This window comes from Bubalus bubalis, chromosome 17 (assembly GCF_019923935.1).
Source record: "Bubalus bubalis isolate 160015118507 breed Murrah chromosome 17, NDDB_SH_1, whole genome shotgun sequence".
NCBI lineage: Eukaryota > Metazoa > Chordata > Mammalia > Artiodactyla > Bovidae > Bubalus > Bubalus bubalis.
The window spans coordinates 65,640,718-65,664,366 of NC_059173.1; the positions used below are offsets into that span (position 1 = coordinate 65,640,718).

At 41.5% G+C, this 23,649-nt stretch overlaps 1 protein-coding gene across 10 annotated transcripts in view; it reads right to left on the reverse strand.

Moving 5' to 3' along the window:
* The window catches only part of SH3D19 (SH3 domain containing 19), a 194,804-nt gene that overhangs the window by 6,513 nt on the left and 164,642 nt on the right, over positions 1-23,649 (reverse strand). For 9 of the 10 annotated variants that reach the window (XM_025268164.3, XM_025268165.3, XM_045163174.1 and 6 more), the window contains 9 exons: positions 18,377-18,438; positions 17,258-17,522; positions 12,861-12,929; positions 12,554-12,694; positions 8,949-9,021; positions 7,885-8,015; positions 5,654-5,709; positions 3,004-3,206; positions 2,242-2,294 (listed from right to left, as the gene is read on the reverse strand). In XM_025268164.3, coding sequence (XP_025123949.3) covers positions 2,242-2,294; positions 3,004-3,206; positions 5,654-5,709; positions 7,885-8,015; positions 8,949-9,021; positions 12,554-12,694; positions 12,861-12,929; positions 17,258-17,522; positions 18,377-18,438 — 1,053 coding nt within the window. The remainder of the gene's footprint in view (positions 1-2,241; positions 2,295-3,003; positions 3,207-5,653; positions 5,710-7,884; positions 8,016-8,948; positions 9,022-12,553; positions 12,695-12,860; positions 12,930-17,257; positions 17,523-18,376; positions 18,439-23,649) is intronic. The other variant, XM_044930517.2, reaches the window with a different exon arrangement.

Consider the following 23,649-nt stretch of genomic DNA (forward strand, 5'->3'; position numbering starts at 1 on the left):
AAAGCTTATCATATTTGTATATAGTATTTATGACACTATGAAAACATTCTGGCAAACATATAATTTTCCTTTTTTCTTTTTTTTTTTGGCCACACAGTGCAGCTTGTGGGATTTTTTTTTTTTATTAATTTATTTTTTATTGAAGGATAATTGCTTTATAAGCTTGTGGGATTTTAATTCCCAGACCAGGGATTGAACCCAGGCTCTTGGTATTGGAAGCCCAGAATCCTAACCACTGGACTTCCAGGGAATTTCCAAGCATATAGTTTTCAGTGAAGCTCTTTACCTAAATTAGGAAGGATCAGAATGGGCAGTCCGTTAATTCCCAGGTCTTTACCTGGTGACTCAGCAACAAAGGATCTGCCTGCAATGCAGGAGATATAGGTTCGATCCCTGGGTCAAGAAGATCCCTGGAGGAGGAAATGGCAACTCACTTCAGTATTCTTGCCTAGAAAATTCCATGAACAGAGGAGCTTGGTGGGCTACAGCCCAGGGAGTTGCAAACAGCTGGACACGAGTGCACACACGACTGAGCAGTGAGCACACCACCTGGCTGAGAGGTTATCGGACCCCATGGCCCAAGTCTCCATCAGTCCACACTTCTAATTTTACAAGTCACAGTTCGCTCCAAGGCTGGCAGGGTAACCACCTGGCGTGATGGTTCATGCTCCAACAAGAATGCTTTTTGCTGCAAACACATCATAAGAAGGTTCTTCTCTGTGACAAGGAGTCTCTGTCAACTCGGATGGGAACCCTGTGTTCAAGGAGCTCAAGCAGGGAGGCAAGGATTACACTAAGATCAAAAGCTTAGAGCCAGATGGGCCTGGGTTCCAGACCAGTTCTGTCACTCCCAGTTAACACAGGGCAAGGCGTTTCACTACGCTAAGCCTCAGCTTCATCTCAGGGCTCACGTGGGGTCACACGAGGTGTTGCATGTAGACTGCGCAGCACAGTGCCTGGCACACCTTAAGTGCTCGGCAGCTGATGGCGCCAAAGAAAAACAACTAAGCAAACAAAACCCCTAACCCTCTCCTCGTGTTCCCGCACGCGAGAAACCAACTCCACAGAAGAGCCCTTGTCACTCCTGGGAAACAGTGGCCACCATGAGGACGCTTCCTTTCGAAGAACTGTGGCCACTTTCTTTCCTGTTTGACCATCAGTGGGGGGATGAAAGAACGGAGACACACAGCCCGGCGACCCCTGGCACTGTGACAAACAACGACCCGGTCGGGCTCATCTTCTAAAATCTCACAGAAAACGATGGAAGTCATTCACACTCCTGTCCAGTTTGAACTTTGGAAGTCATGCTAAACATTAAAAATATTACTACATTTTTCCTCTCTCCCACTATAAAAGCAATACAAATGTTCCTGAACATTTGGCAAGTTCGGAAATGTACGAAGAATGGGAAAAACACCCATCTATCTATAATGTTAACCACCTAAGGAAACTGAATGTTAACAACTTAAATACATTTCCTGCTAGTCTTTTTATGCTGTATATTCAGTTTCACTATGTTTTCCTCCCATGACATTTACTTTACAAATCTAGTTTTTCATGGCCTCAGAACATTTTCCCAATAATGGCTATATTCAGGTTATTTCCAGTTTTTTCACATTATAATAACACCACTATGACCATCTTTGTGACTAAAACCTTGTCTCATTTTTCGTCTTTAGGGTGAGAGATAAAAACAATAACAATAATCTGTACTTTTCCTCTTTTAACAATCACTTACCTATAATTACTTGTTTGCTGTTGTATTGAATCTTTAGTTAACTAGATATGTTAAATGGTATTTTACTGTCTCCTTACAAGGCCTTTCTTTGATTACTGTAAGGTTAAATGACTTTCTTAGGGACTTCCCTGATGGTCCAGTAGTTAAAACTCTGTGCTCCCAACACAGGGAGCGTGGGTTTGAGACCTGGACAGGGAACCAAGGTGCGCAGCCAAAAAAAAACCAAAACAAACCTTTTTTACTATCAGCCACTTACACTATCTCTTTCATGAATATTCCAATAATGTCTCTTTCCTCGTTAATGTTTATCAGTGTTTGTATGTTTTTCTAATTCATTTGTATGATGAGCTCTATGAGCAAGAAAGGAATTGATCACCTATATACCTCAAATATCTGCTACGTGAATTAAAAAATTAAACACTGCTTTTGATAATTATGATTTTAATAGTCCTCCCAGAGATAAAACTTGGCTTTCACCACAGTTATGTATTCAAGCAGCCTACCTGAGAATTTGCACCAGAATCTTCTTTTTTGGTCTTTGGTGGTACCTTTGTGCCTATATTTTAAAAGAAAAATCAAAACTTCAGATGTAAAGACCACACAGCATTGGGGAAAATCTTTCGGAGGAAAGTAAAAAGTCTGGGATGCCAGATCAGTCTCTTCATGTACTGGCTACTAGCTTTGCCAAGCCAGTACAAACTACATTCTCTGGGTTTGTTTTCTTTACTGTAGACTGAAAGAGGAAATGCATTAGTTATACTCTACAGACCATTTCTGTTTAAAAGTTGATGATTCTTTTTTTTTCCATCTCTAATATGAAGCTTCCCTGATAGCTAATATGAACGGCTTCCCTGATAGCTCAGTTGGTAAAGAACCCACCTGCAATGAAGGAGACCCGGTTCAATTCTTGGGTCGGGAAGATCCCCTGGAGAAGGGAAAGGCTACCCACTCCAGTATTCTGGCCTGGAGAATTCCATGGACTGTGTAGCCCATGGGGTTGCAAAGAGTTGGACACGACTGAGAGACTTTAGTAAAAAAAATATGAAGCTACTGCTAATTATCTAAAACACAAAAGCCAGCTCTTTGAGAGACTGCCCCAATAATGACTATCCCCAACATGACAAATACTATTTAAAAATCATTTTTCCTTCTACCTTAAAAAATATGGCAATATGGATTATTATGCAACTTAAGTATTAACCCTATTACCTGGTTTATTTGAATTAGGATAGTACACAATAAAAAGCCATATTCTCAATACTCACTTAAAACATTTGTACCAGAAGTGGGATGATCCTCAATGAGTTCCACAAAGTTAAGGGGGAAGATTCCAGATCTGTCTCCAAGTTCTCCTCTCGCCCACTCATCATTCACATACTCTTTAAGAATAATAATTTCTCCCTCTGAGAAACTTAACTCGTCCTTCTGGTCTCCAATATACTCAAATCGAGCAACACACCTTGGGCCTCTGAAGAAAGATCACATTTGTGGGTTAAATTAGGCACTACTAACTTTCAAAATGCCTGGAAACCCTCATTTAATCTTTCAGTGAATATTTATTTTGTATTTACTTTGGAACAAGATATACTAGGCATAATTTAAAATTTCCATGAAAAAGAATAAGCTACATTTCTAAATGACAGTCCTTACTTTGTAGATTCGAGCCTATTTCACTCAGAAAGGCTAAAGTCAAGGTTTCTGGCACATGCAGAATGCCAGATAAGCAGCTGGTGGTTGGTTGAGGTTGTCACACCTTTTGATCACCTTTTCAGGACAGAATCCCCCCAGTCTCCATGTTTTTGTATCCCTGGGCCACAGTAATCCAGGGCTGAGTCTGAACCCTCTCAGTCATAAACACACTGAGTTTAGAAGTGTTAATCCTGAGGATCTCAGGGCAAGACATCAAACTTTCATGGCAGAAATGCAATGGGCATCAGCTGGGCAGGGTAGATGCTTAAGACATGCTGAATCAGTGAGTTCTGTATATAGATGAATGGTCTTCAAAACTAGGACGTTCAAAGAAAACACACTCGGCACATTATCTTAAAACATTTAATCTTATACCTAATACTGTTGTTTTAAAATGATTTTTGTATCTCCTTTAAAAAGACTTCATTTCTGAGAATTGGAACAATCCTTAAATGATCTGCAATTCTGACTGATAATAAGATAAAAACAGAGTGAAATTGCATCCCTCGAAGACATGACTGTATACTAAACCTTCGACTTGAGGCTTCAGAAAGGAAGTTTCAACGGCAATGACAAAGGAGAGGCAATTGCCTGAAAAGAAAAGGTTGGTACTGGCTGCAATCAAAGTCTGATTTAAGTCAGGTCAGTGGATCAACGGCTATGAAAGCCCACTTCAAATTCAACCTGCTGACACAGAGAACACTGCTTAAAAACAGGAGAAAAGCTGAACCTGAAACAGAATTAAACTATTGTGGCCTCAGAAGCTTTCTTATTTGTGATAACCTTTGCATTTATTTTCTGAAGTCCTCAGAGAGCATATCTTCTTATGTCTGACCTATTCAAAGACAGGTTTACAGTCTTCAGGAGGTACTGCATTCTATTAATTTGCTCATTTAACTGGAATATAAAGTTGCATTGTGGCAATGTTTTAAATCACAAAGGAGTTACAATGATGCAGAAAAGGATACATAAATTCACAGAAAGGTCTTCAAACATAAAAGAAGCCTCCTCCAAATTAACTCCTCCTTTACTTTCTTCTGAAGCTGCTAAGTCGCTTCAGTCATGTCCGACTCTGTGCAACCCCATAGACGGCAGCCCACCAGGCTCCCCCGTCCCTGGGATTCTCCAGACAAGAACACTGGAGTGGGCTGCCATTTCTTTCTCCAGTGCATAAAAGTGAGAAGTGAAAGTGAAGTCGCTCAGTCGTGTCTGACTCTTAGCAACCCCATGGACTGCGGCCCACCAGGGTCCTCCACCCATGGGATTTACTTTCTTCTAGGTCCTCTCAAAAACAAAACAATACAACATACCTAGCAGATCTGTAGACTTCATATTTCTATTAGGTTTAAATACTTTCTATTGTTGGAGGAGAGAGTGGGCTCTTGTCGAACACTCGGAAATCAACTGTCTGAGGAGACACATGTGCTGACAAAGCAAGAAGCTTTGCTGGGAAGGGGCGCCCGGGCAGAGAGCAGCAGGGTAAGGGAACCCAGAAGGACTGCTCTGCCACACGACTGGCAGTCCCGGGTTTTATTGTAATGGGGTGAGCCTCCTGGTTGTCTCTGACTCAGGGTCCTTCCTGGTGGCGTGTGCATTGCTCACCCAAGATGGATTTCAGCAGGAAGGATTCTGGGAGGTTGGCAGGACATATTATAGGCTGGCATCTCTTCCGTCCTTTTGGCCCCTCCCAAATTCTTCCAGTTAGTTTTATAAGACATATTATGGGCAGGCATCTCCTCCTTTTTTTGGCCTCTCCCAGATTTTCCCGGTTAGTTTTCATGCTTCTTATTGGGACCTCCTATTGTGAGACAACTTGTTCAAGTGGTTATTGTCATGCCTGGTCAACGTAGGTGGTTTTGGTCAATGGTTCCCTAACACTGTGACAAAAATACTTGAACTTTCTAGAAATCAGTTTGGTAGATAAATACCAGAAGGCCAACACAAAATGCAGTGGATGATGAAACCTGTCTTCAGCCGAGGTTAGGCTGTGGGGAGCAGCAGGACAGACTGGCTGTCTGTAAGCCCTATACTGGCACAGAGGGCTGCCACTATCAGCATGCTGCAATTTCATCAGAATGTTTAAACAAGTCATTTTCCTCATAATTAAAAAGACATACTGAGAATCTGAATAACCATGCATCTGAAGTGTTTAAGCTTGTTAATTCTTTATGATATAAATGCTCACATCCTTTGTATTTCGTGCAAAAGAACACAAGTAAAACTTACTTAACACAATGAGATGAGATGGATTCCCGTTTCCCATTTCCTCCTGGAACATCAATCTAGTAAAGACAAAAATCAAGGCAACAATTGTATTATTTCATAAGATAAATTTAAGGCTAAGTAATTAGGAAATTTACAGCTGAGGTTAACCAGTTTAGCTAGGTATTAAATCGACAAAACATACCATAGATGCTAAAAAGGTATGAAATCCAGAATTTGGGTTTTGAAAAAACTCCATAACTTGTGATGTGGCCCTCCTTGTAGAGCCAATCAATCTTCCTCTTATTTGCTGGAATAAGCATATGTCGTTCCCCCCTAACTAGGGCTCTCTATCTCACATCCCCTAAGTTGAAAACATCAGGTGAGGAGGGCTTAGCATAGAAAATAGGCATAGGTTCTATCTAGACACCTAGCCAAAGTGTTGGTAGAATTCTGCAATATTTCCATGACCCCAAATAAAATCTTTTAATCAAACTTGTGAATCTCTCCCTTTTCATAACTCTGGGCCATTTTTTCCCCTTCACTGTAAGTAGGGAAGGAAGAGCAGACTTAGCACTCAGGGAGCATCTAGGGGTGAGCACCTTATATAAAACCTCATCTACAAGGCTCAGTAGAGGTTAGGGTTGTGATGAAATATTTGACCATAATGCACTAAGTCGGAAAACTACTTAAAGCTTTGAGATTTACATTAAATAAAGCAGTGCCCTTCTTGATGAATTCCAAAAGTTTGAAGTTTTAAAACAATTTTTTAAACTTGCAGGCTTAGAAATAACACACCAATAACGTAGCAAATGCAGTGTGACTGATTTCAGTGTGGTAACTGTGCTTTTTAAAGTACTGCTACACTGGGCAGAAGAAAAATGAGGAAGAGTGCTAAAACCAACATTATTCCTAATATCAATTTAGAAAATGTGGTTGGGTTTCTCCAAAGAATCAGGGTATTTATATATCAGACTACTTGTAAGACCCACAGTTTGTAATTCAAGAGACTCAGTCTCATTTATGCTTGAAAAATACAGGTTATCTGTTATGTCTGTTTGCTAAGTTTCTGATGTAATAGAAAATCGTTTGCTTCCCCGCCTCAAATAAGCGGTTAATGCTCAACTATTTAAGCTAGCTTTATTGATATTTTTCAGTATCAATAAGTTATATCAGCAAGTGAGTCATTCTCTTCCCACTGATGTAAATGCTCGCATGGCAGTCTTAGTTCATCTCTGTGTGTCTCAGCCACCCAGGCTTAACACTCAGGGCTCTACCATAGGGGTCTGCTTTCACCAGGTAGGCTGTGAGGGTGTGTAAAATTATGACACTTTAATATAATATTTCTCAGTCAGATTTGAAACTATTAGGTGAAAAACCATTCCCTCCAATGAAAGTACTTTAGTATTGCCAAATCTTTTTTTTTTAAAGAAGAATCTTCTAATCTATTTATTTATGGCTGTACTGGGTCTTTGTGCTGTGTGGGCTCTCTCTAGCTGCAGTGAGTGGGAGCTACTCTCTGGCTGTGGTGCACGGTCTCCTCACTGTGCCGGCTTCTCCTGCTGCGGAGCGCCGGCTCTAGCACGTGGGCTGCAGCAGTTGGGGCACATGGGCTCTCGAGCTTGGCCTTGGTAGTTCGGTGCACTGGCTTAGCTGCCCCAAGGCATGTGAGATCTTTCCAGACCAAGGATTGAACCTCTGTTCCCTGCACTGCAAGGTGGATTCTTAACCACTGGACCATCAGGGAAATCCTATATATATATATATATTTTTTTTTTTTTTAAAGATGGAAATAAATAGGAATGGAAAGAATGAAAGAAATCAATAATGAAATGCACTCCAAAGAAAAAGAGAAGTGGTACCATAACCTTGGAGAACAATCATCCCTATATGTCAATCCAGTATCATTAATTCTTGTTTGCTGAATGTTTCAGAGAATTAACATATACCCTCATGTGCTTATCAACCCTCCAAGAATAGCCGATTCACCAATGGACCTGCAGTAGCTTTTTACCTTAGGATTTCAAGTAGCATTTAAGCACTAAGTTCTAATGCTCCATAATATATTAATAATTAACTACTTACTACCTAGTTGAACAAACCTTTATTTCTGAATTTTTCAAATACTTAACGAATTAATGGAAGAGACGGAACCAGAAGCCAAGAATCGAGGCATCTGGTTATTTTTTTCAAACTGTGAATTACATAGACTCCACTGAATATGTGACCAATTTCAACATGCACAATCTACTTACAATCACTTTGACGTAGTTGGCCGGAAATACACCAGTCTGGTTTCTACATTTCCCTCTGTACCAATCTGTATCTATTTTTTCCAGAAGATAAACAATCTCTCCAGAAGTGAGGCTCAGATCATCAGCTTGTTCTGTATGGTAAAATTATAATGATGTATGATCAGTTACCCTGGTTGCAGAGCTGAATAAAGCAGAGCACAGAGTGGCATTTACTTCTGTCCACCAAGGCGGTATGTTCTACTGATTCTGAGAACAGATTATACTAATTGAATTGACTTTAAAAATATTTTTTTTTCTGGATATTGCTATTATGAGTTTCCCCTTCTAACATCAAATGAGATATATTTACCAGGCACTGACTGATAGGGAATGCTTAAACACACACACACACACACAAAACATTGCGCTTGCCACTGATTCTTCTGTGCCAATATAAACGTCTGCTGAATACATATTTTAACAATTCTCAACCATGCTAAAAAATCATTTCAATCTCAAAATACTAAGGGAGTCCTACTGCTCTTCAGCATATAAATTTACTCACACTGAAATAAAAGTCAGTCTACCAAGTGGACAAAAAAAAGGTTATAAATAAATCTGGAATTTATTTTATTTGAATCCTTGGATATAAAAGGTATTTTAAAATTGATTACAAAAATGTGTATTTTCACTTCATCAGTAATAGCTGAGCTATGTGTGTTGGTTTTACAACCCTTAGCAGAAAAGAACTTCACTTATTAAAGCTGAATTAATTTCATTATGTTGGGAAAGAGTTAAACAGTTTCCAACTGGTAGGCAAGTTGCTATTTTTTCCTATGTAAGGGAAACACTCTCTCCTCCCTCTCTCACAGGGAGTATCAAAAGCAAGGGTGTGCAGGTAAGCCTTTGGCATGGCTGGGTGCAGTGAACTCTTCCTGAAGGTGGGGTGATGGATAAGATGGCCTGTCCAGTCCAGGGCTCCATGGGTACAGAAAGTGAAGACAGACGTCCTTGAGAGGTTAACCTTGGGAGGATGCCCGATCTGGGATCCGACGGTTCTACCACCGTATCATCTGTGTCCTCACCTGCTGGGAAATCATGAAGAACGATGGCATGAGGGGCAGCGCTGTCAACAGGCTTCTGAGGGCAGCTTGGGTCCTGAGGGAGAAGCAGAGCAGTGAGTACGGTGTGCACGATGGACGCTGGGTTCATTATTCACTCGGAGACCTTTTTTTTTTCCTCATTGGGGTCCTCTTGACACAATTATGAGTACAAGATGCAAACCACACAGTTGAGCCAAACAAGAGAATCATGACCAAGTGGAAAAGGTATGAGTCCCTGCTGGAGGAGAATTATCTCAATTATGATAGCCCCCGCGCAGAGTCAGACACGACTGAAGCGACTTAGCAGCAGCAGCAGCCAGCATTTTTCTTAAACGGAGAGAGTAAACAAAAGGAAATTAAACTTAAAGTTTTTGTTGGTTGTTTTTTGTTTTTTAAAGCAGTATCTACTCTACCCTGAGGTAGTCATTTTTACCACTTTGCCTTTCAGGGATTGCTTTTTCCATAAACTATGATCAGGACAAAACCTTAAGAACAAGACCTTAAAAGTATTCTCTTCATTAAGATGGAAAAAGAAGGAAGTTCTGCAATTTACACTCTTGCCTTTTATAATGAAAAGAGCTAACGACTTTTACAAAAGTATAATTCACAAAAAGTAAAATCCATTTTATTTATTACCACTTAACTGAATGCCTTCTCTAATTTGAAAGCCAATGCTACCTCCCATGCCTGGCCTGGATTTTCTATTTAATCTGAATGGTTTATTCAATAGTAATTCTAAGTAAATTAGCAAAGAGAATTCAATATTCTCCACCCATCTAACCAGCTGCTTAGGCTGGCCAGAGGAGAAGCCAAAGTTGAAGAGTGCCTGTTTCTTAATCACAAGCAGTTGTTATCCACATCGTCATCACCATCCAGTCTGACTGATGGATATTATTTGGAATTATAACTTAGTCACTTTGATTCTTAAATGAAAGTGATTTTTTGGTGCCTTTCTCGTCTCTTCCTTCCTTTAACGGCCCCTGCCCATCAGGGACTGCCCCTCTCCTGACCATGATGTTCAGACCTCAGGGGTCATGGTCCACTCCTCCACGTCCACCCTGCAGCTCCTTTGCGCAACTCTTTTCTGAATCAACTATAAGGCAGCCGTGGAGGCACGCTGCCTTCTCTCACGTCAGCTGAGCGTAATACAGGAAGGGCTAAGGCAGCTTGGTGTGTTGGTTTACCAAAGCAACACCGACATTTTCTTAGAGGCTGCTTAGTGCTTTTTCTTAAATAAATGGGCATAATGGGAATTTCAGGGATTGTGGAAAGGAACTATGAGATATGTGAAGCCTGGAGGGGCTTTAAAAATTACTATTTATCCAATTTAGTATATGTGTGGTTTTCATTTTTTTCTGATTTACATCTGTAGACAAAGGGATGACTGCTCCAATAAATGGTGTTAGGCTAGATGGCTTTACATCTGGAAAAAGTGAAGGCAGAGGCCTACCCCACACCAAACATAAACATGGACCTGCAGATGGACCGAGGCCTACACACCAGCCAAACAGGTAGAAATGGGACAGCAGGCAGCCTGTGCCTCCCGCTCCCCCTCCCCGCCTCCTGTGCACGGCTGTCCCCTTGATGCTGCTCATCACCTGGGCCTGGCAGGTGAAGGGCGAGAGGGCAGGCGAACGGGGCTGGCTACAGGGGCAGGAACAACTCAGGGGCAGGAACACACCATTAGAGTGGGTATCTGGGAGGAAAATCTAACATATTTCAAAGTTCTTTCTAGTATGACTATAATAGCTAATACTAATGAGTAATGAGAATAGTTAATATACACTGTTTGCCCACTATGCACCATTCACTGTACTAAGCACCTTACAGGTGCTAAATTACCTAATTAGCTCATTTAATTTTTTAAGGATCTTTGAGATATAAGGCACATGCCATAAAATTCAAGCATTTAAAGTGTACCTAATTTTAGCATATTCACAGAATTGTGTGACCATCACCACAATCTAACTTTAGGACGCATTTATCATCCCTCCAGAAGCCTCCCACCCATCGGCCATCACTCCTCATCACCCTTCCCCTAGCCCTGGGCAACCGCTAATCTACCTTCTGGATTTACCTATTCTGAACTTTCATATAAATGGAATCATAACGATAAATCAATTCTATAATCAACTCTGAGGATTCTCATATCTATTTCACACATTTAAAAAATGAGGTTCAGAGAGGTCAGATCACTGCCTCCGGTGGTGGGAGGGGAAGTGAGACCCGCAGCTGTGGGAGCCACGCGAGGTGACGATCCCTGCCGCCCTGCTCAGACAGCCCGGCCTGAACTCATAACGTGCAATGTCTTCTGTTGACTAAGGTAGGGGAGAGCGTAACACGGTTTTAAGGGTATTTACCTTCACACTGGGCTTTCAAGTAGGTTTTACTTTTCTGAAAAGGGTAATGTTAGCCGTGACCCAGAGCCTGAGAGAGGCCCCACTTGGGTTTCACCAGCTGTGGGTCACTGGTGGTAACCTTTCTGCAAGTCTATGGCACAAGCATGAGGAAGGTAATGTTCGCAGTGACAAAACCGTGAGTGTTTATAAAGAACAACTTGTAATTTTTTCAGCTTCTATTTGTCATCAAGGAAAGCTTTCTGACAGCACAATCCCCATGGCTACCCACCAACGTGTTCAAAAGAGAGGACGAACAGTGGTGCCAGATGGGTAATGCTTCCTGAAACAGAGAAAATGAGTGACAGAAGAGCTTTCCCCACGTGAACTGAAGTCAGAAATGTCGACATTCCAGCTGTGACCAGCATAACACATATCTTCCCTGCTCTCCGAAATTCGAATCTTTAGTTTCTTGGCAAACCTCAAATGACAGACTGCCCTCCAAGAAGAACTGGATGAGATTATGCAAACTGGGATGAATGGCAAACCAAACATTTTAACTTGGCCTAAATGACTGATAGGTCTCATTCTTCATGTTCGCCACATTACCTAAGACAGTGAAAATTTAACTGGGTACCCTAAGCAGCTCTTTAAAAAATATGCCTCTGTAAATTGTTCAATGGCATTTTTCTTGCTCAACAAATGACCTTCAATAATCATTGTATTCTCCTAGGCTCCATAGATTTGTTAGGCCTAAATAGTGAATTCAGAGTGTTGTAACATTTCATTTCATTATTTTATGAGCTATGATCAGAGAAACAAGGTCTATACTCACCTTAAATCTTACAGGGAAGTGTTTTAATGTCAGCCTTTATAGGGCCCTCCTTAAAATAATTATCCATTCTGCTAGAAAACCAATCTCTAGTACTTTGGTAAATGTATTTACATTATTTCAAAAGTAAATAGCTCTCACAGTTGAAAATTAATGACTGCGTGTCCTGGATGCTGTAAGTCAGCATGATACGAGGAAGGCAAGCCACACAGTAGTCACTCTGTATCAAAGTGATTAGTCTGGCAGCGGCAAGTCTCTTAGAAGTAATTTATTCTTAAAATGGAATAAAACGCTACTGTAATTTTTACTCTGGTTAAAATAAACGTGCTCATAAAAACCTGAGGATGAGCTATAATTAATAGTTCTATGAAATGTGCTGCCATGTGTGATATGAGGATGGTACAGTATCAATTCCTCACGTTTGGTCTGCTGCTAAGATGTTCATCAAGTGGCGTGATGATCTTCATCTGAGACAGGTGAACTCTGCCGGCATCGTCTCCCTTCCGGCACTCCAAGTAATTACCTTCTGCCTGCTTCAGTATCACCAGGACATCCCCACGCTGTAAGGTACAATACCACTCTCTGAAGCAATTATTATTTAATAAAACATTATTACTTTTTCCACATTTTAATCTTTGGAGCCTAAAGCATTTAATAATGTGTAAAACAGTAACAGAGGCCAGCAAATTTTTTAAAAAACTTGTCAGTAAAGGAGCTCTACTTTACCTTACAAGAAAGTTCTCCAGGGTTTTGCGGGATGACATCTTCATTGGCAATTCCATGAGGCACAGACAGCTTGAACATAAACCAATATAAAGGATTATTCATAATCAAATAACTGCGTCCTAAGAGGCCAGTCAGGTGGGGATTTGGCATACGCGCCTGCAGTGTAACTTCCAGCAGGTAAACTCTTCCCTCAGCTTCCGCAAGCTCAGGATCTAGTTGGCGGGGCTGCCGCTTCTCAGGACACGCAAAGTCCTCAGGGGCCTGGGGCTGAGCACACAGGACTCGGGGGCTGCAGGCAGCCTAAGGTGCCCCTCACAGTCACAACCGGGAAGGCCCACTCCACCAGGCTCCCAGAGCACCATGAGGGTGAATGCTCGGCACTGACCTCAGCCTGCAGTTCAGGGGCTGACGGGGGACTGGACAGGCTGCTTCCACCTGCCTTTAATCTCCTTCCCTGCAGTCTCTCTGGCGCAAGTGTCTATTTAAACCCATTTCACTGCCTGACCTCAGTCATTCCTGGTCACTCAGCCTTGTCTGATCTTAGAATGGCTTTTACGTCTGTCGCCTGTTCTGGCCAGAGTACTCTGCTCCCTGCCTTGGTAAATTCCAGCTGATGAGCACGGGTCAGAGGGCTGTACGATACAAAAGGTGTGCCCAGGAGACGTGATCACACAAGCTCACGTACAACAAGGAAAGGGAGCAAAGACACGGAGCGCACGGGTGCGGCCCCAGGAGCAGGGAGGGTGGGGCGGCTCCCAGCAGCTGTCAGAGCGCCAGGGTGCAGAGGAGACCCTGGGCGGCAATGTAATGGTGGGGCGGCCACAGGACAGATGAGGAGTTTAAGGAGTTACTTTGTAAAGAAACATACTACTCTAATATATCATCATTTTGATTTATTAATTTCTTTACCTTTCTGGCCTGGAGAATTCCATGGACTGTATAGTCCATGGGGTCACAAAGAGTTGGACACGACTGAGAGACTTTCACTCTCACTTCACTTTTAAGTTATTCAAATGCTTTATTGACATTATATAGCTATGCTAAGACCGATAAGCAAAATCTGATACCCCCAATGAGGCTCTTAACATGGAACAGCCAATGTGAGTAGAGACTTTACAATTAGTAACATGATTTTCTTTCTCTTTTTTTGGCCACACAGACTGGGCTTTGTGAGAGCTTAGCTCCCCAACCAGGGATTGAAGCCGTGCCCCTTGCAGGGGAAGTGTGGAGTCCTAACACTGGACACCAGGGAAGCCCTGTAATACTGTTTCCTTAGTGTGGCTTAACGCTAAAGAGCATGGGCTTAGACCAGTCAATCTGGGTTCAAACCTTGGCTCCACCATTACTGGCTTTGTGATCCCGGACAGGCCATTTAACCTCTCTGAGTATTATTTTCTTCATTTGCATAACAGACATAATAATAGTATCCACTTCACAGGGTTGATGTGAGGAATAAATCAGATCAGATCAGTCGCTCAGTCCTGTCCGACTCTCTGCGACCCCATGAATTGCAGCACACCAGGCCTCCCTGTCCATCACCAACTCCCGGAGTTCACTGAGACTCACATCCACCGAGTCAGTGATGCCATCCAGCCATCTCATCCTCTGTTGTCCCCTTCTCCTCCTGCCCCCAATCCCTCCCAGCATCAGAGTCTTTTCCAATGAGTCAACTCTTCGAATCACGTGGCCAAAGTACTGGAGTTTCAGCTTTAGCATCATTCCTTCCAAAGAAACCCCAGGGCTGATCTCCTTCAGAATGGACTGGTTGGATCTCCTTGCAGTCCAAGGGACTCTCAAGAGTCTTCTCCAACACCACAGTTCAAAAGCATCAATTCTTTGGCGCTCAGCCTTCTTCACAGTCCAACTCTCACATCCACACATGACCACAGGAAAAACCATAGCCTTGACTAGACGGATCTTTGTTGGCAAAGTAATGTCTCTGCTTTTGAATATGCTATCTAGGTTGGTCATAACTTTCCTTCCAAGGAGTAAGCGTCTTTTAATTTCATGGCTGCAGTCACCATCTGCAGTGATTTTGGAGCCCAGAAAAATAAAGTCTGACACTGTTTCCACTGTTTCCCCATCTATTTCCCATGAAGTGATGGGACCGGATGCCATGATCTTAGTTTTCTGAATGTTGAGCTTTAAGCCAACTTTTTCACTCTCCACTTTCACTTTCATCAAGAGGCTTTTGAGTTCCTCTTCACTTTCTGCCATAAGGGTGGTGTCATCTGCATATCTGAGGTTATTGATATTTCTCCCAGCAATCTTGATTCCAGCTTGTGTTTCTTCCAGTCCAGTGTTTCTCATGATGTACTCTACATATAAGTTAAATAAACAGGGTGACAATATACAGCCTTGACGTACTCCTTTTCCTATTTGGAACCAGTCTGTTGTTCCATGTCCAGTTCTAACTGTTGTTTCCTGACCTGCATACAAATTTCTCAAGAGACAGATCAGGTGGTCTGGTATTCCCATCTTTTGAAGAATTCTCCACAGTTTATTGGGATCCACACAGTCAAAGGCTTTGGCATAGTCAATAAAGCAGAAAGAGATGTTTTTCTGGAATTCTCTCGCTTTTTCCATGATCCAGCAGATATTGGCAATTTGATCTCTGGTTCCTCTGCCTTTTCTAAAACCAGCTTGAACATCAGGAAGTTCACGGTTCACATATTGCTGAAGCCTGGCTTGGAGAATTTTGAGCATTACTTCACTAGCGTGTGAGATGAGTGCAATTGTGTGGTAGTTTGAGCATTCTTTGGCATTGCCTTTCTATAGGATTGGAATGAAAACTGACCTTTTCCAGTCCAGTGGCCACTGCTGAGTTTTCCAAATTTGCTGGCATATTGAGTGCAACACTTTCACAGCATCATCATTCAGGATTTGGAATAGCTCAACTGGAATTCTATCACCTCCACTAGCTTTGTTCGTAGTGATGCTTTCTAAGGCCCACTTGACTTCCCATTCCAGGATGTCTGGCTCTAGGTGAGTGATCACACCATCGTGATTATCTGGGTCGTGAAGATCTTTTTTGTACAGTTCTTCTGTGTATTCTTGCCATCTCTTCTTAATATCCTCTGCTTCTGTTAGGTCCATACCATTTTTGTCCTTTATTGAGCCCATCTTTGCATGAAATGTTCCTTTGGTATCTCTGAATTTCTTGAAGAGATCTCTAGTCTTTCCCATTCTGTTGTTTTCCTCTATTTCTTTGCATTGATCGCTGAAGAAGGCTTTCTTATCTCTTCTTGCTATTCTTCGGAACTCTGCATTCAGATGTTTATATCTTTCCTTTTCTCCTTTGCTTTTCACTTCTCTTCTTTTCACAGCTATTTGTAAGGCCTCACCAGACAGCCATTTTGCTTTTTTGCATTTCTTTTCCATGGGGATGGTCTTGATCCCTGTCTCCTGTACAATGTCACGAACCTCATTCCATAGTTCATCAGGCACTCTATCTATCAGATCTAGGCAGTGCTTCAAACAATGCCGGACTCATGAATACTCAACACATCAGCTGCTGCTTTTATTAAGTAACCCTATCCCAATTAAAATTTTATCAGTTTAAATGAATATGAATATATATGAATATCCTACCTCCTTCTTTTCTGTCTATATCATTCCCTTAAGAAGAGGGAAAAAAATCTTAAATGGTTTAAAATGAGAACAATTTCCAGCTCAATGATGGAACTGTAGAACAATATGAAATGAATAAATGCTGTTCTTGTTAAGAGCTACTGTTGTACAATTGTTTAAAAAGTGCCAACATTCCTGCTTCTTATCATTTTAATTCGCTCTAGATTTCATCAGGTTAGCCTGACCAAAGTAGAGAGAACACATCAATTCCGAAGACAAAGGCTTAAGGTCACAGGATAAGAAAAACATTCAGAGAGAACAAAATTAATATCTCAACTATCTTGATTATTGATGAAAACTTCTAACTGGTAACTATTAAATGGACCATGATAATCAGATTTTAAAAAGTGGAAAATGAGGGGAAGACCATTTTAATAAGAACTTTCTTTCCACTTCACTTCAAATTTTACTCTGTGGGCAAGGCACACAGAGTATGTAAGATATAAACTATACTGAGATGTGAATATAATATCTGTCAGATACTCCCATCAGTATAATCTACTGGGCCAGGTTTTTCAGAGTTTCTGTTTGGTCAAGCCAGACAGCACGTTGCAATCCCTGTCTGCCCTGCTTCCTTTTCCTATGTTTTTCCTAATAAAGAAACTGTGCTTTAAAGACAGGTTTATCACAGCCTACTTGTCTAAAGCACTCTAGCATCAAGGGGCAATTACACATTTGTCTCACCAACTTTTTTTAAGGAACAGGGGTCTTATATATACTTTAGGACAAACCTCTGGACCAAAACCATTTTTAAAAGCTACATTTACCATGTACTTCCTGTAGAGAGGGTGTCCTGGTTTGGGGCGCGGGGGCAGTACTGGATCTTGATTTTTAAAGACTTGACTCTTGGCTTTTGAGAGTCCAGGTGCCAAGTTACTTGGTTTTTTCTGAAGATCCATGTCAGAAGAAGACCGATTAAAAGGCAGCTTTTTATTTGATGTTCTGGTTGCTGGAAGTTTAGGGGGAGGTGGTCTCTCAGGGGCCCCCTTGGGAGGAGGCTGTCGAGCTGGTATGACTTTTCCATTTACAGGCCTGAAATTCAATGTGGCAGCTGTGAGTCAGTGTTTGATCGATAGTAGGTTCTGCTTTGTCCTTTCTTACACACACACACACACACACACACACAGCTTTCTGCTAATGTAACACCATTTACTGAAACATGCAGGGTATGCTATTTTTCAGCAAATGACTGCTGCATTAAACATTATATTATTAGAAGAAATGCCATGATGTTCCAGCTTCCTCTTATCTTGCACTAGAGATTCATTAGTTCAAGACAAACAAGCATTTACTATCATGAGCTCTCTAAGGCCCCATTTGCTCTTAAACACACCATGACTGTTTCAGAAAACTAAGCACTTTCTACCAAAGCCTGAGATGAAAAGCTTATAATAAGATATCATGTAGATGTGATGGGGTCTTCTAGATTATTAGGAAGGGAAAAACAAACTCTAATGTTCATGTCCTAGGAATCATTATTAAAACTCTAATTTAGATTAAAGCAAAGAAAGCTAATTCTGAAAATAGGATAGCAATACCAGCTCAATGGATGTGAGTTTGAGCAAACTCCAGGAGATGGTGAAGGACAGGGAGGCCTGGCATGCTGCAGTCCATGGGTCAAAAAGAGTTGGACACAACTTAGCAATTGAACAACAACAACAGAGATTCGTGTGTGTGCTCTGTGAGTGGTTAGATGATGCTAAACAAGAAACAGAGATGCCTACAACCTGCTGTCAGAAATAGACTGTGGGCTAGTGGCCTGGGGAAATCTGTGACTTATTTCTAAAAAAAGATAGAAGGCCAACGACATGGGGAAAAAGGTCTGGTCTTGGAGTCATTAGATTTTCTTTAACTGGCTTTTTAGAGATTTCCCCATGCTTACCTACCTGGGTGGCAACCTTGGGGGTCCTTGCCCAGAACCTCCTGATTGACCAGCAATGTCAGATTCCTGAAAGAATCAGAGAATGCTTTTTAGTTAAGGTTAATCTGAAACAAGAGCTTGTCAAGAGGAATTATGGACAAATTTTTGGCTAGATCTGTAAGTGGAAATGTAGCTGAGTTACAGAAAGGAGATTAAAGGAGTCTTCTCGTCTCAGTCCTCACTGTCTCTGTCACAGTGCAACTGAGAAGAGAGAGGAAGAGGCCGGGGCCTGCTGCTGTGGAGCGCGGCCCACCCGACGGCACTGGTCATTACACAGCCAGCACATTCTAAGGAGGTAAGCGTGATGCGTAACTCGTGACAGGCCACGCAGCACCAACTTCAGCAGGCACTACAGGGAATTTTTTTTAAATATGGCATTTATTTATCCCATGACAATACTTAAGATATGCAGTGCTCCTAAGTTTAAACATACAGTAAGTGGGGTGGTGATTAGTTTGTTTTACCTAGAAAAGCCAAATCTCTTATACAGGCTGGTTTCCACATTGTGTGATGTGTTTTGAACTGGAAGGAAGTGGGAACATAACAGAAACTTAAGGAGTGGCCTGAAAGGAGAGCATGTGATTAGGAACAGACAAGGCTTGAGAAAGCAGAGAGCTTATACCACAGGAATCCCTTAGAAGTGGAGTAGCCCTCATAGTCAACAGAAGAGTCTGAAATGCAGTACTTGGATGCAATCTCAAAAACGACAGAATGATCTCTGTTCATTTCCAAGACAAACCATTCAATATCACGGTAATCCAAGCCTATGTCCCAACCAGTAATGCTGAAGAAGCTGAAGTTGAATGGTTCTATGAAGACTTACAAGACCTTCTAGAACTAACACCCAAAATGATGTCCTTTTCATTATAGGGGACTGGAATGCAAAGTAGAAAGTCAAGAAATACCTGGAGTAACAGGCAAATTTGGCCTTTAAGTACAGAATGAAGCAGGGCAAAAGCTAATAGAGTTCTGCCAAGAGAATGCACTGGTCATAGCAAACACCGTCTTCCAACATCACAAGAGAAGACTCTACACATGGACATCACCAGATGGTCAACAATGAAATCAGATTGATTATATTCTTTGCAGCCAAAGATGAATAAGCTCTATACAGTCAGCAAAAGCAAGACTGGGAGCTGACTGTGGCTCATATCATGAACTCCTTATTGCCAAATTCAGACTTAAATTGAAGAAAGTAGGGAAAACCACTGGACCATTCAGGTATGACCTAAATCAAATCTCTTACAATTATACAATGGAAGTGACAAATAGATTCAAGGGATTAGATCTGATAGAGTGCGTAAAGAACTATGGACAGAGGTTCGTGACATTGTACAGGAGATAGGGATCAAGACCATCCCCAAGAAAAAGAAGTGCAAAAGGCAAAATGGTTGTCTGAGGAGGCCTTGCAAATAGCTGTGAAAAGAAGAGAAGCAAAAGGCAAAGGAGAAAAGGAAAGATATAAGCATCTGAATGCAGAGTTCCAAAGAATAGCAAGGAAAGGTAAGAAAGCCTTCCTCAGTGATCAATGCAAAGAAATAGAGGAAAACAACAGAATGGGAAAGACTAGAGATCTTCTTCAAGAAAATTAGAGATACCAGGGGAATATTTCATGCAAAGATGATCACAATAAAGAACAGAAATGGTATGGACCTAAAGGAAGCAGAAGATATTAAGAAGAGATGGCAAGAATACACAGAAGAAATGTACAAAAAGATCTTCACAACCCAGATAACCACGATGGTGTGATCACTCACCTAAAGCCAGACATTCTGGAATGCAAAGTCAAGTGGGCCTTAGGAAGCATCACTACGAACAAAGCTAGTGAGGTGATAGAATTCCAGTTTAGCTATTTCAAATCCTCAAAGATGATGCTGTGAAAGTGCTGCACTCAATATGCCAACAAACTTGGAAAACTCAGCAGTGGCCATGGGACTGGAAAAGGTCAGTTTTCATTCCAATCCCATAGAAAGGCAATGCCAAAGAATGCTCAAACTACCACACAATTGCACTCATCTCACATGCTAGTAAAGTAATGCTCAAAATTCTCCAAGCCAGGCTTTAATAGTACATGAACCGTGAACTTCCACATGTTCAAGCTGGATTTAGAAAAGGCAGAGGAACCAGAGATCAAATTGCCAACATCCGCTGGATCATTGAAAAAGCAAGAGTTCCAGAAAAACATCTCTTTCTGCTTTATTGACTATGCCAAAGCCTTTGAATGTGTGGATCAACAAACAAACTGTGGAAAATTCTGAAAGAGATGGGAATACCAGACCACCTGACCTGCCTCCTGAGAAATCTGTATGCAGGTCAGGAAGCAACAGTTAGAACTGGACATGGAACAACAGCTGGTTCCAAATCGGCAAAGGAGTACGTCAAGGCTGTATATTGTCACTCTGCTTATTTAACTTATGTGCAGAGTATATCATGAGAAATGCTGGGCTGGATGAAGCACAAGCTGGAATCAAGATTGCTGGGAGAAATATCAATAACCTCAGATATGCAGATGACACCACCCTTATGGCAGAAAGCAAAGAAGAACTAAAGAGCCTCTTGATGAAAGTGAAAGTGGAGAGTGAAAAAGTTGGCTTAAAGCTCAACATTCAGAAAACTAAGATCACGGCATCTGGTCCCCTCACTTCATGGCAAATAGATGAGGAAACAATGGAAACAGTGACAGATTTTATTTTTGGGGGCTCTAATATCAGTGCAAATGGTGACTGCAGCCATGAAATTAAAAGACCTTTGCTCCTTGGAAGAAAAGTTATGGCCAACCTAGACCGCATATTAAAAAGAAGAGACATTACTTTACCAACAAAGGTCCATCTAGTCAAGACTATGGTTTTTCCAGTAGTCATGTATAGATGTGAGAGTTGGAGTATAAAGAAAGCTGAGCACTGAAGAATTGATGCTTTTGAATTGTGGTGTTGGATGAGATTTTTGAGAGTCCCTTGGACTGCAAGGAGATCCAACCAGTCCATCCTAAAGGAAATCAGTCCTGAGTATTTATTGGAAAAACTGATGCTAAAGCTGAAACTTCAATACTTTGGCCACCTGATGCGAAGAACTGACTCATTTGAAAAGATCCCGATGCTGGGAAAGGTTGAAGGCAGGAGGAGACGGGGATGACAGAGGATGATATGGTTGGATGGCATCACCAGCAGTTGGTGATGGACAGTGAAGCCTGGTGTGCTGCAGTCCATAGGGTCACAGAGAGTCGGACACGACTGAGCAACTGAAATGAAGTGAACAGAACTATACAACTAGAGCAAAGGGGTTGATGTGCTGAGAAGATTTTTGGAGGAAAGAGCAAAGGGAGGTGGTGTGAAAAACAAGAGAGGGAGAGTTGGAATGTTTGGCCTGAAAGTAGATGAGAGAAATTGGAAGTGTGGAGATCAATAGAAGACTTCTCTAGGAGAAGGGGTTCAAACTGTGCTAATTAAATAAGTTTTCTGAACATGTTATTGCCCAGGGACTGGGTAATGAATATAAAACATGGAAAACTTTTTCAGATCATCTGTTGAATGAGAAGTTAAAGGCTCTTAATGCCAAGACTTCTATTCTTTATTTTAAGGGAAAAGTCCTCACTTAATTCTTCTAATTCTAATTGAGTCTCTTTTTTCAACTTTCCTACTTTCTAAGCCCTGACCACTGACATCCAGGACATAATATTTTTCCAATACCACTTGAGGGGAGGGGAATGCTAGGTCTTCAAAATGACATTCCTTTTTTTTTTTGTAAAGGAGATATAGCTACAGATTGATAATCTTTGGGCTAATTTGGTCTCTTTTCCCCCTTCTCATCTTACAAATGAATTAAAACTCACTTCTGTGGTTTGTAATTCACACTGAATATTTACAACTTTTCCTTAAATACCAAATGATTAATTGCTAATAACTGCGATCATCTGAATATGTTTCAATGTTTTATAATCCCATTTTAAAAAACAAATTAAGCTTGCCCTTAAAACTTGGTTTCACTAATGAGTTCAGTTAATGTAGTGAGGCAAGTCACCAGCTCATAAACCCTGCAATATTATAAACCATCATCCATGCCTTATAAATACACTGCCTATATGCCTCCCAACAAATTCTGCTATGATACCTGAAAAACTCATTTACTTCTTTGGCCACCTTTAAAACTGAAACAAAGAGAAAAACACTCTAGCTGATAGGTAGAAACTCTTATATCTTTTCTTCAAAATTACTTAATAATTAAGGGCAGATTAAAAAAAGATGTATAAATTTGACATAGAAAATTATAGATGATGTACTTTAATAAAGACATACCACACAATCCTAATCTTCTACCAAATATTAGCTGCAGTTTTCTCTGGGTGGTTTATATATCTTTACGGAAGATCTTAAATATCTCTCTAATTTCTCAATTTTGAATTATCAGCAAAAATAAATCAGAAAAAAAGGGAGTATGCTCGAATCTCCCAGGACTGTTAGGCACATTCCAGAAGGCACTGCTGCACTGGGCAGACTTCATATGCTGAGAGGAGGGGCTTGGTCCCTGCAGGAGCCTCGGTCTCAGTGTCTGCTCAGGTTCAGGTTTGTGCACAGCTTCTGCTGACAGTCTTTGGAAGATTATTGATTAGGGATTTCCTGTTCTTCAATATTCCACACATGCAGGGAGCTTCTCTGTACTTGCATTTTGCAGTTTTTCTCTAGCTCTGACATCCCTGAACTTTGACTTTTGATGTGTTTAGGCAAGCATTTTAGTTCTGGGTGAAGTTGGTTTTTCTGTTTGTACTGCCCCGCAGATGCCATCTTTTTGTTCATCTTCCTTGGGATGGTTTCTTATGTTCAACTTAAAAATAATTCCAGCCCCCTCCCCCCTTTCTTGCTGTGTATTCAAAAGACAGACATTTCTTCCAAAACCGCATTCTTGTGTGCTGGAATCACTGAGCAGCCTCTGCAGATGTGCCTTCTCTTCTTTCTCCAGGCACTGATACCACTTCTCCCGTCCTGAACTCATCAGAGAGCTCCTGGGCTGCAGCCGAGACGCCTTCCATCCTCTGGGCCACTGTCCCCCGGCTCTCTTCCTGCGCTGGCTGGCAGACCCTGGATTCCACAGAACAGTGTGCTCCCGTGACAGAACGGCGCCACTGCCTCCTGATGCTTCTCACACTGGAGTCCCTTATCGTTTAAGTGAGGACTGAGATTTTGCAAGGACGGCCATCTTGTCATGAGACAGAAAATCCCCTGGCTCTTAAGGCAGAAGAAGCAG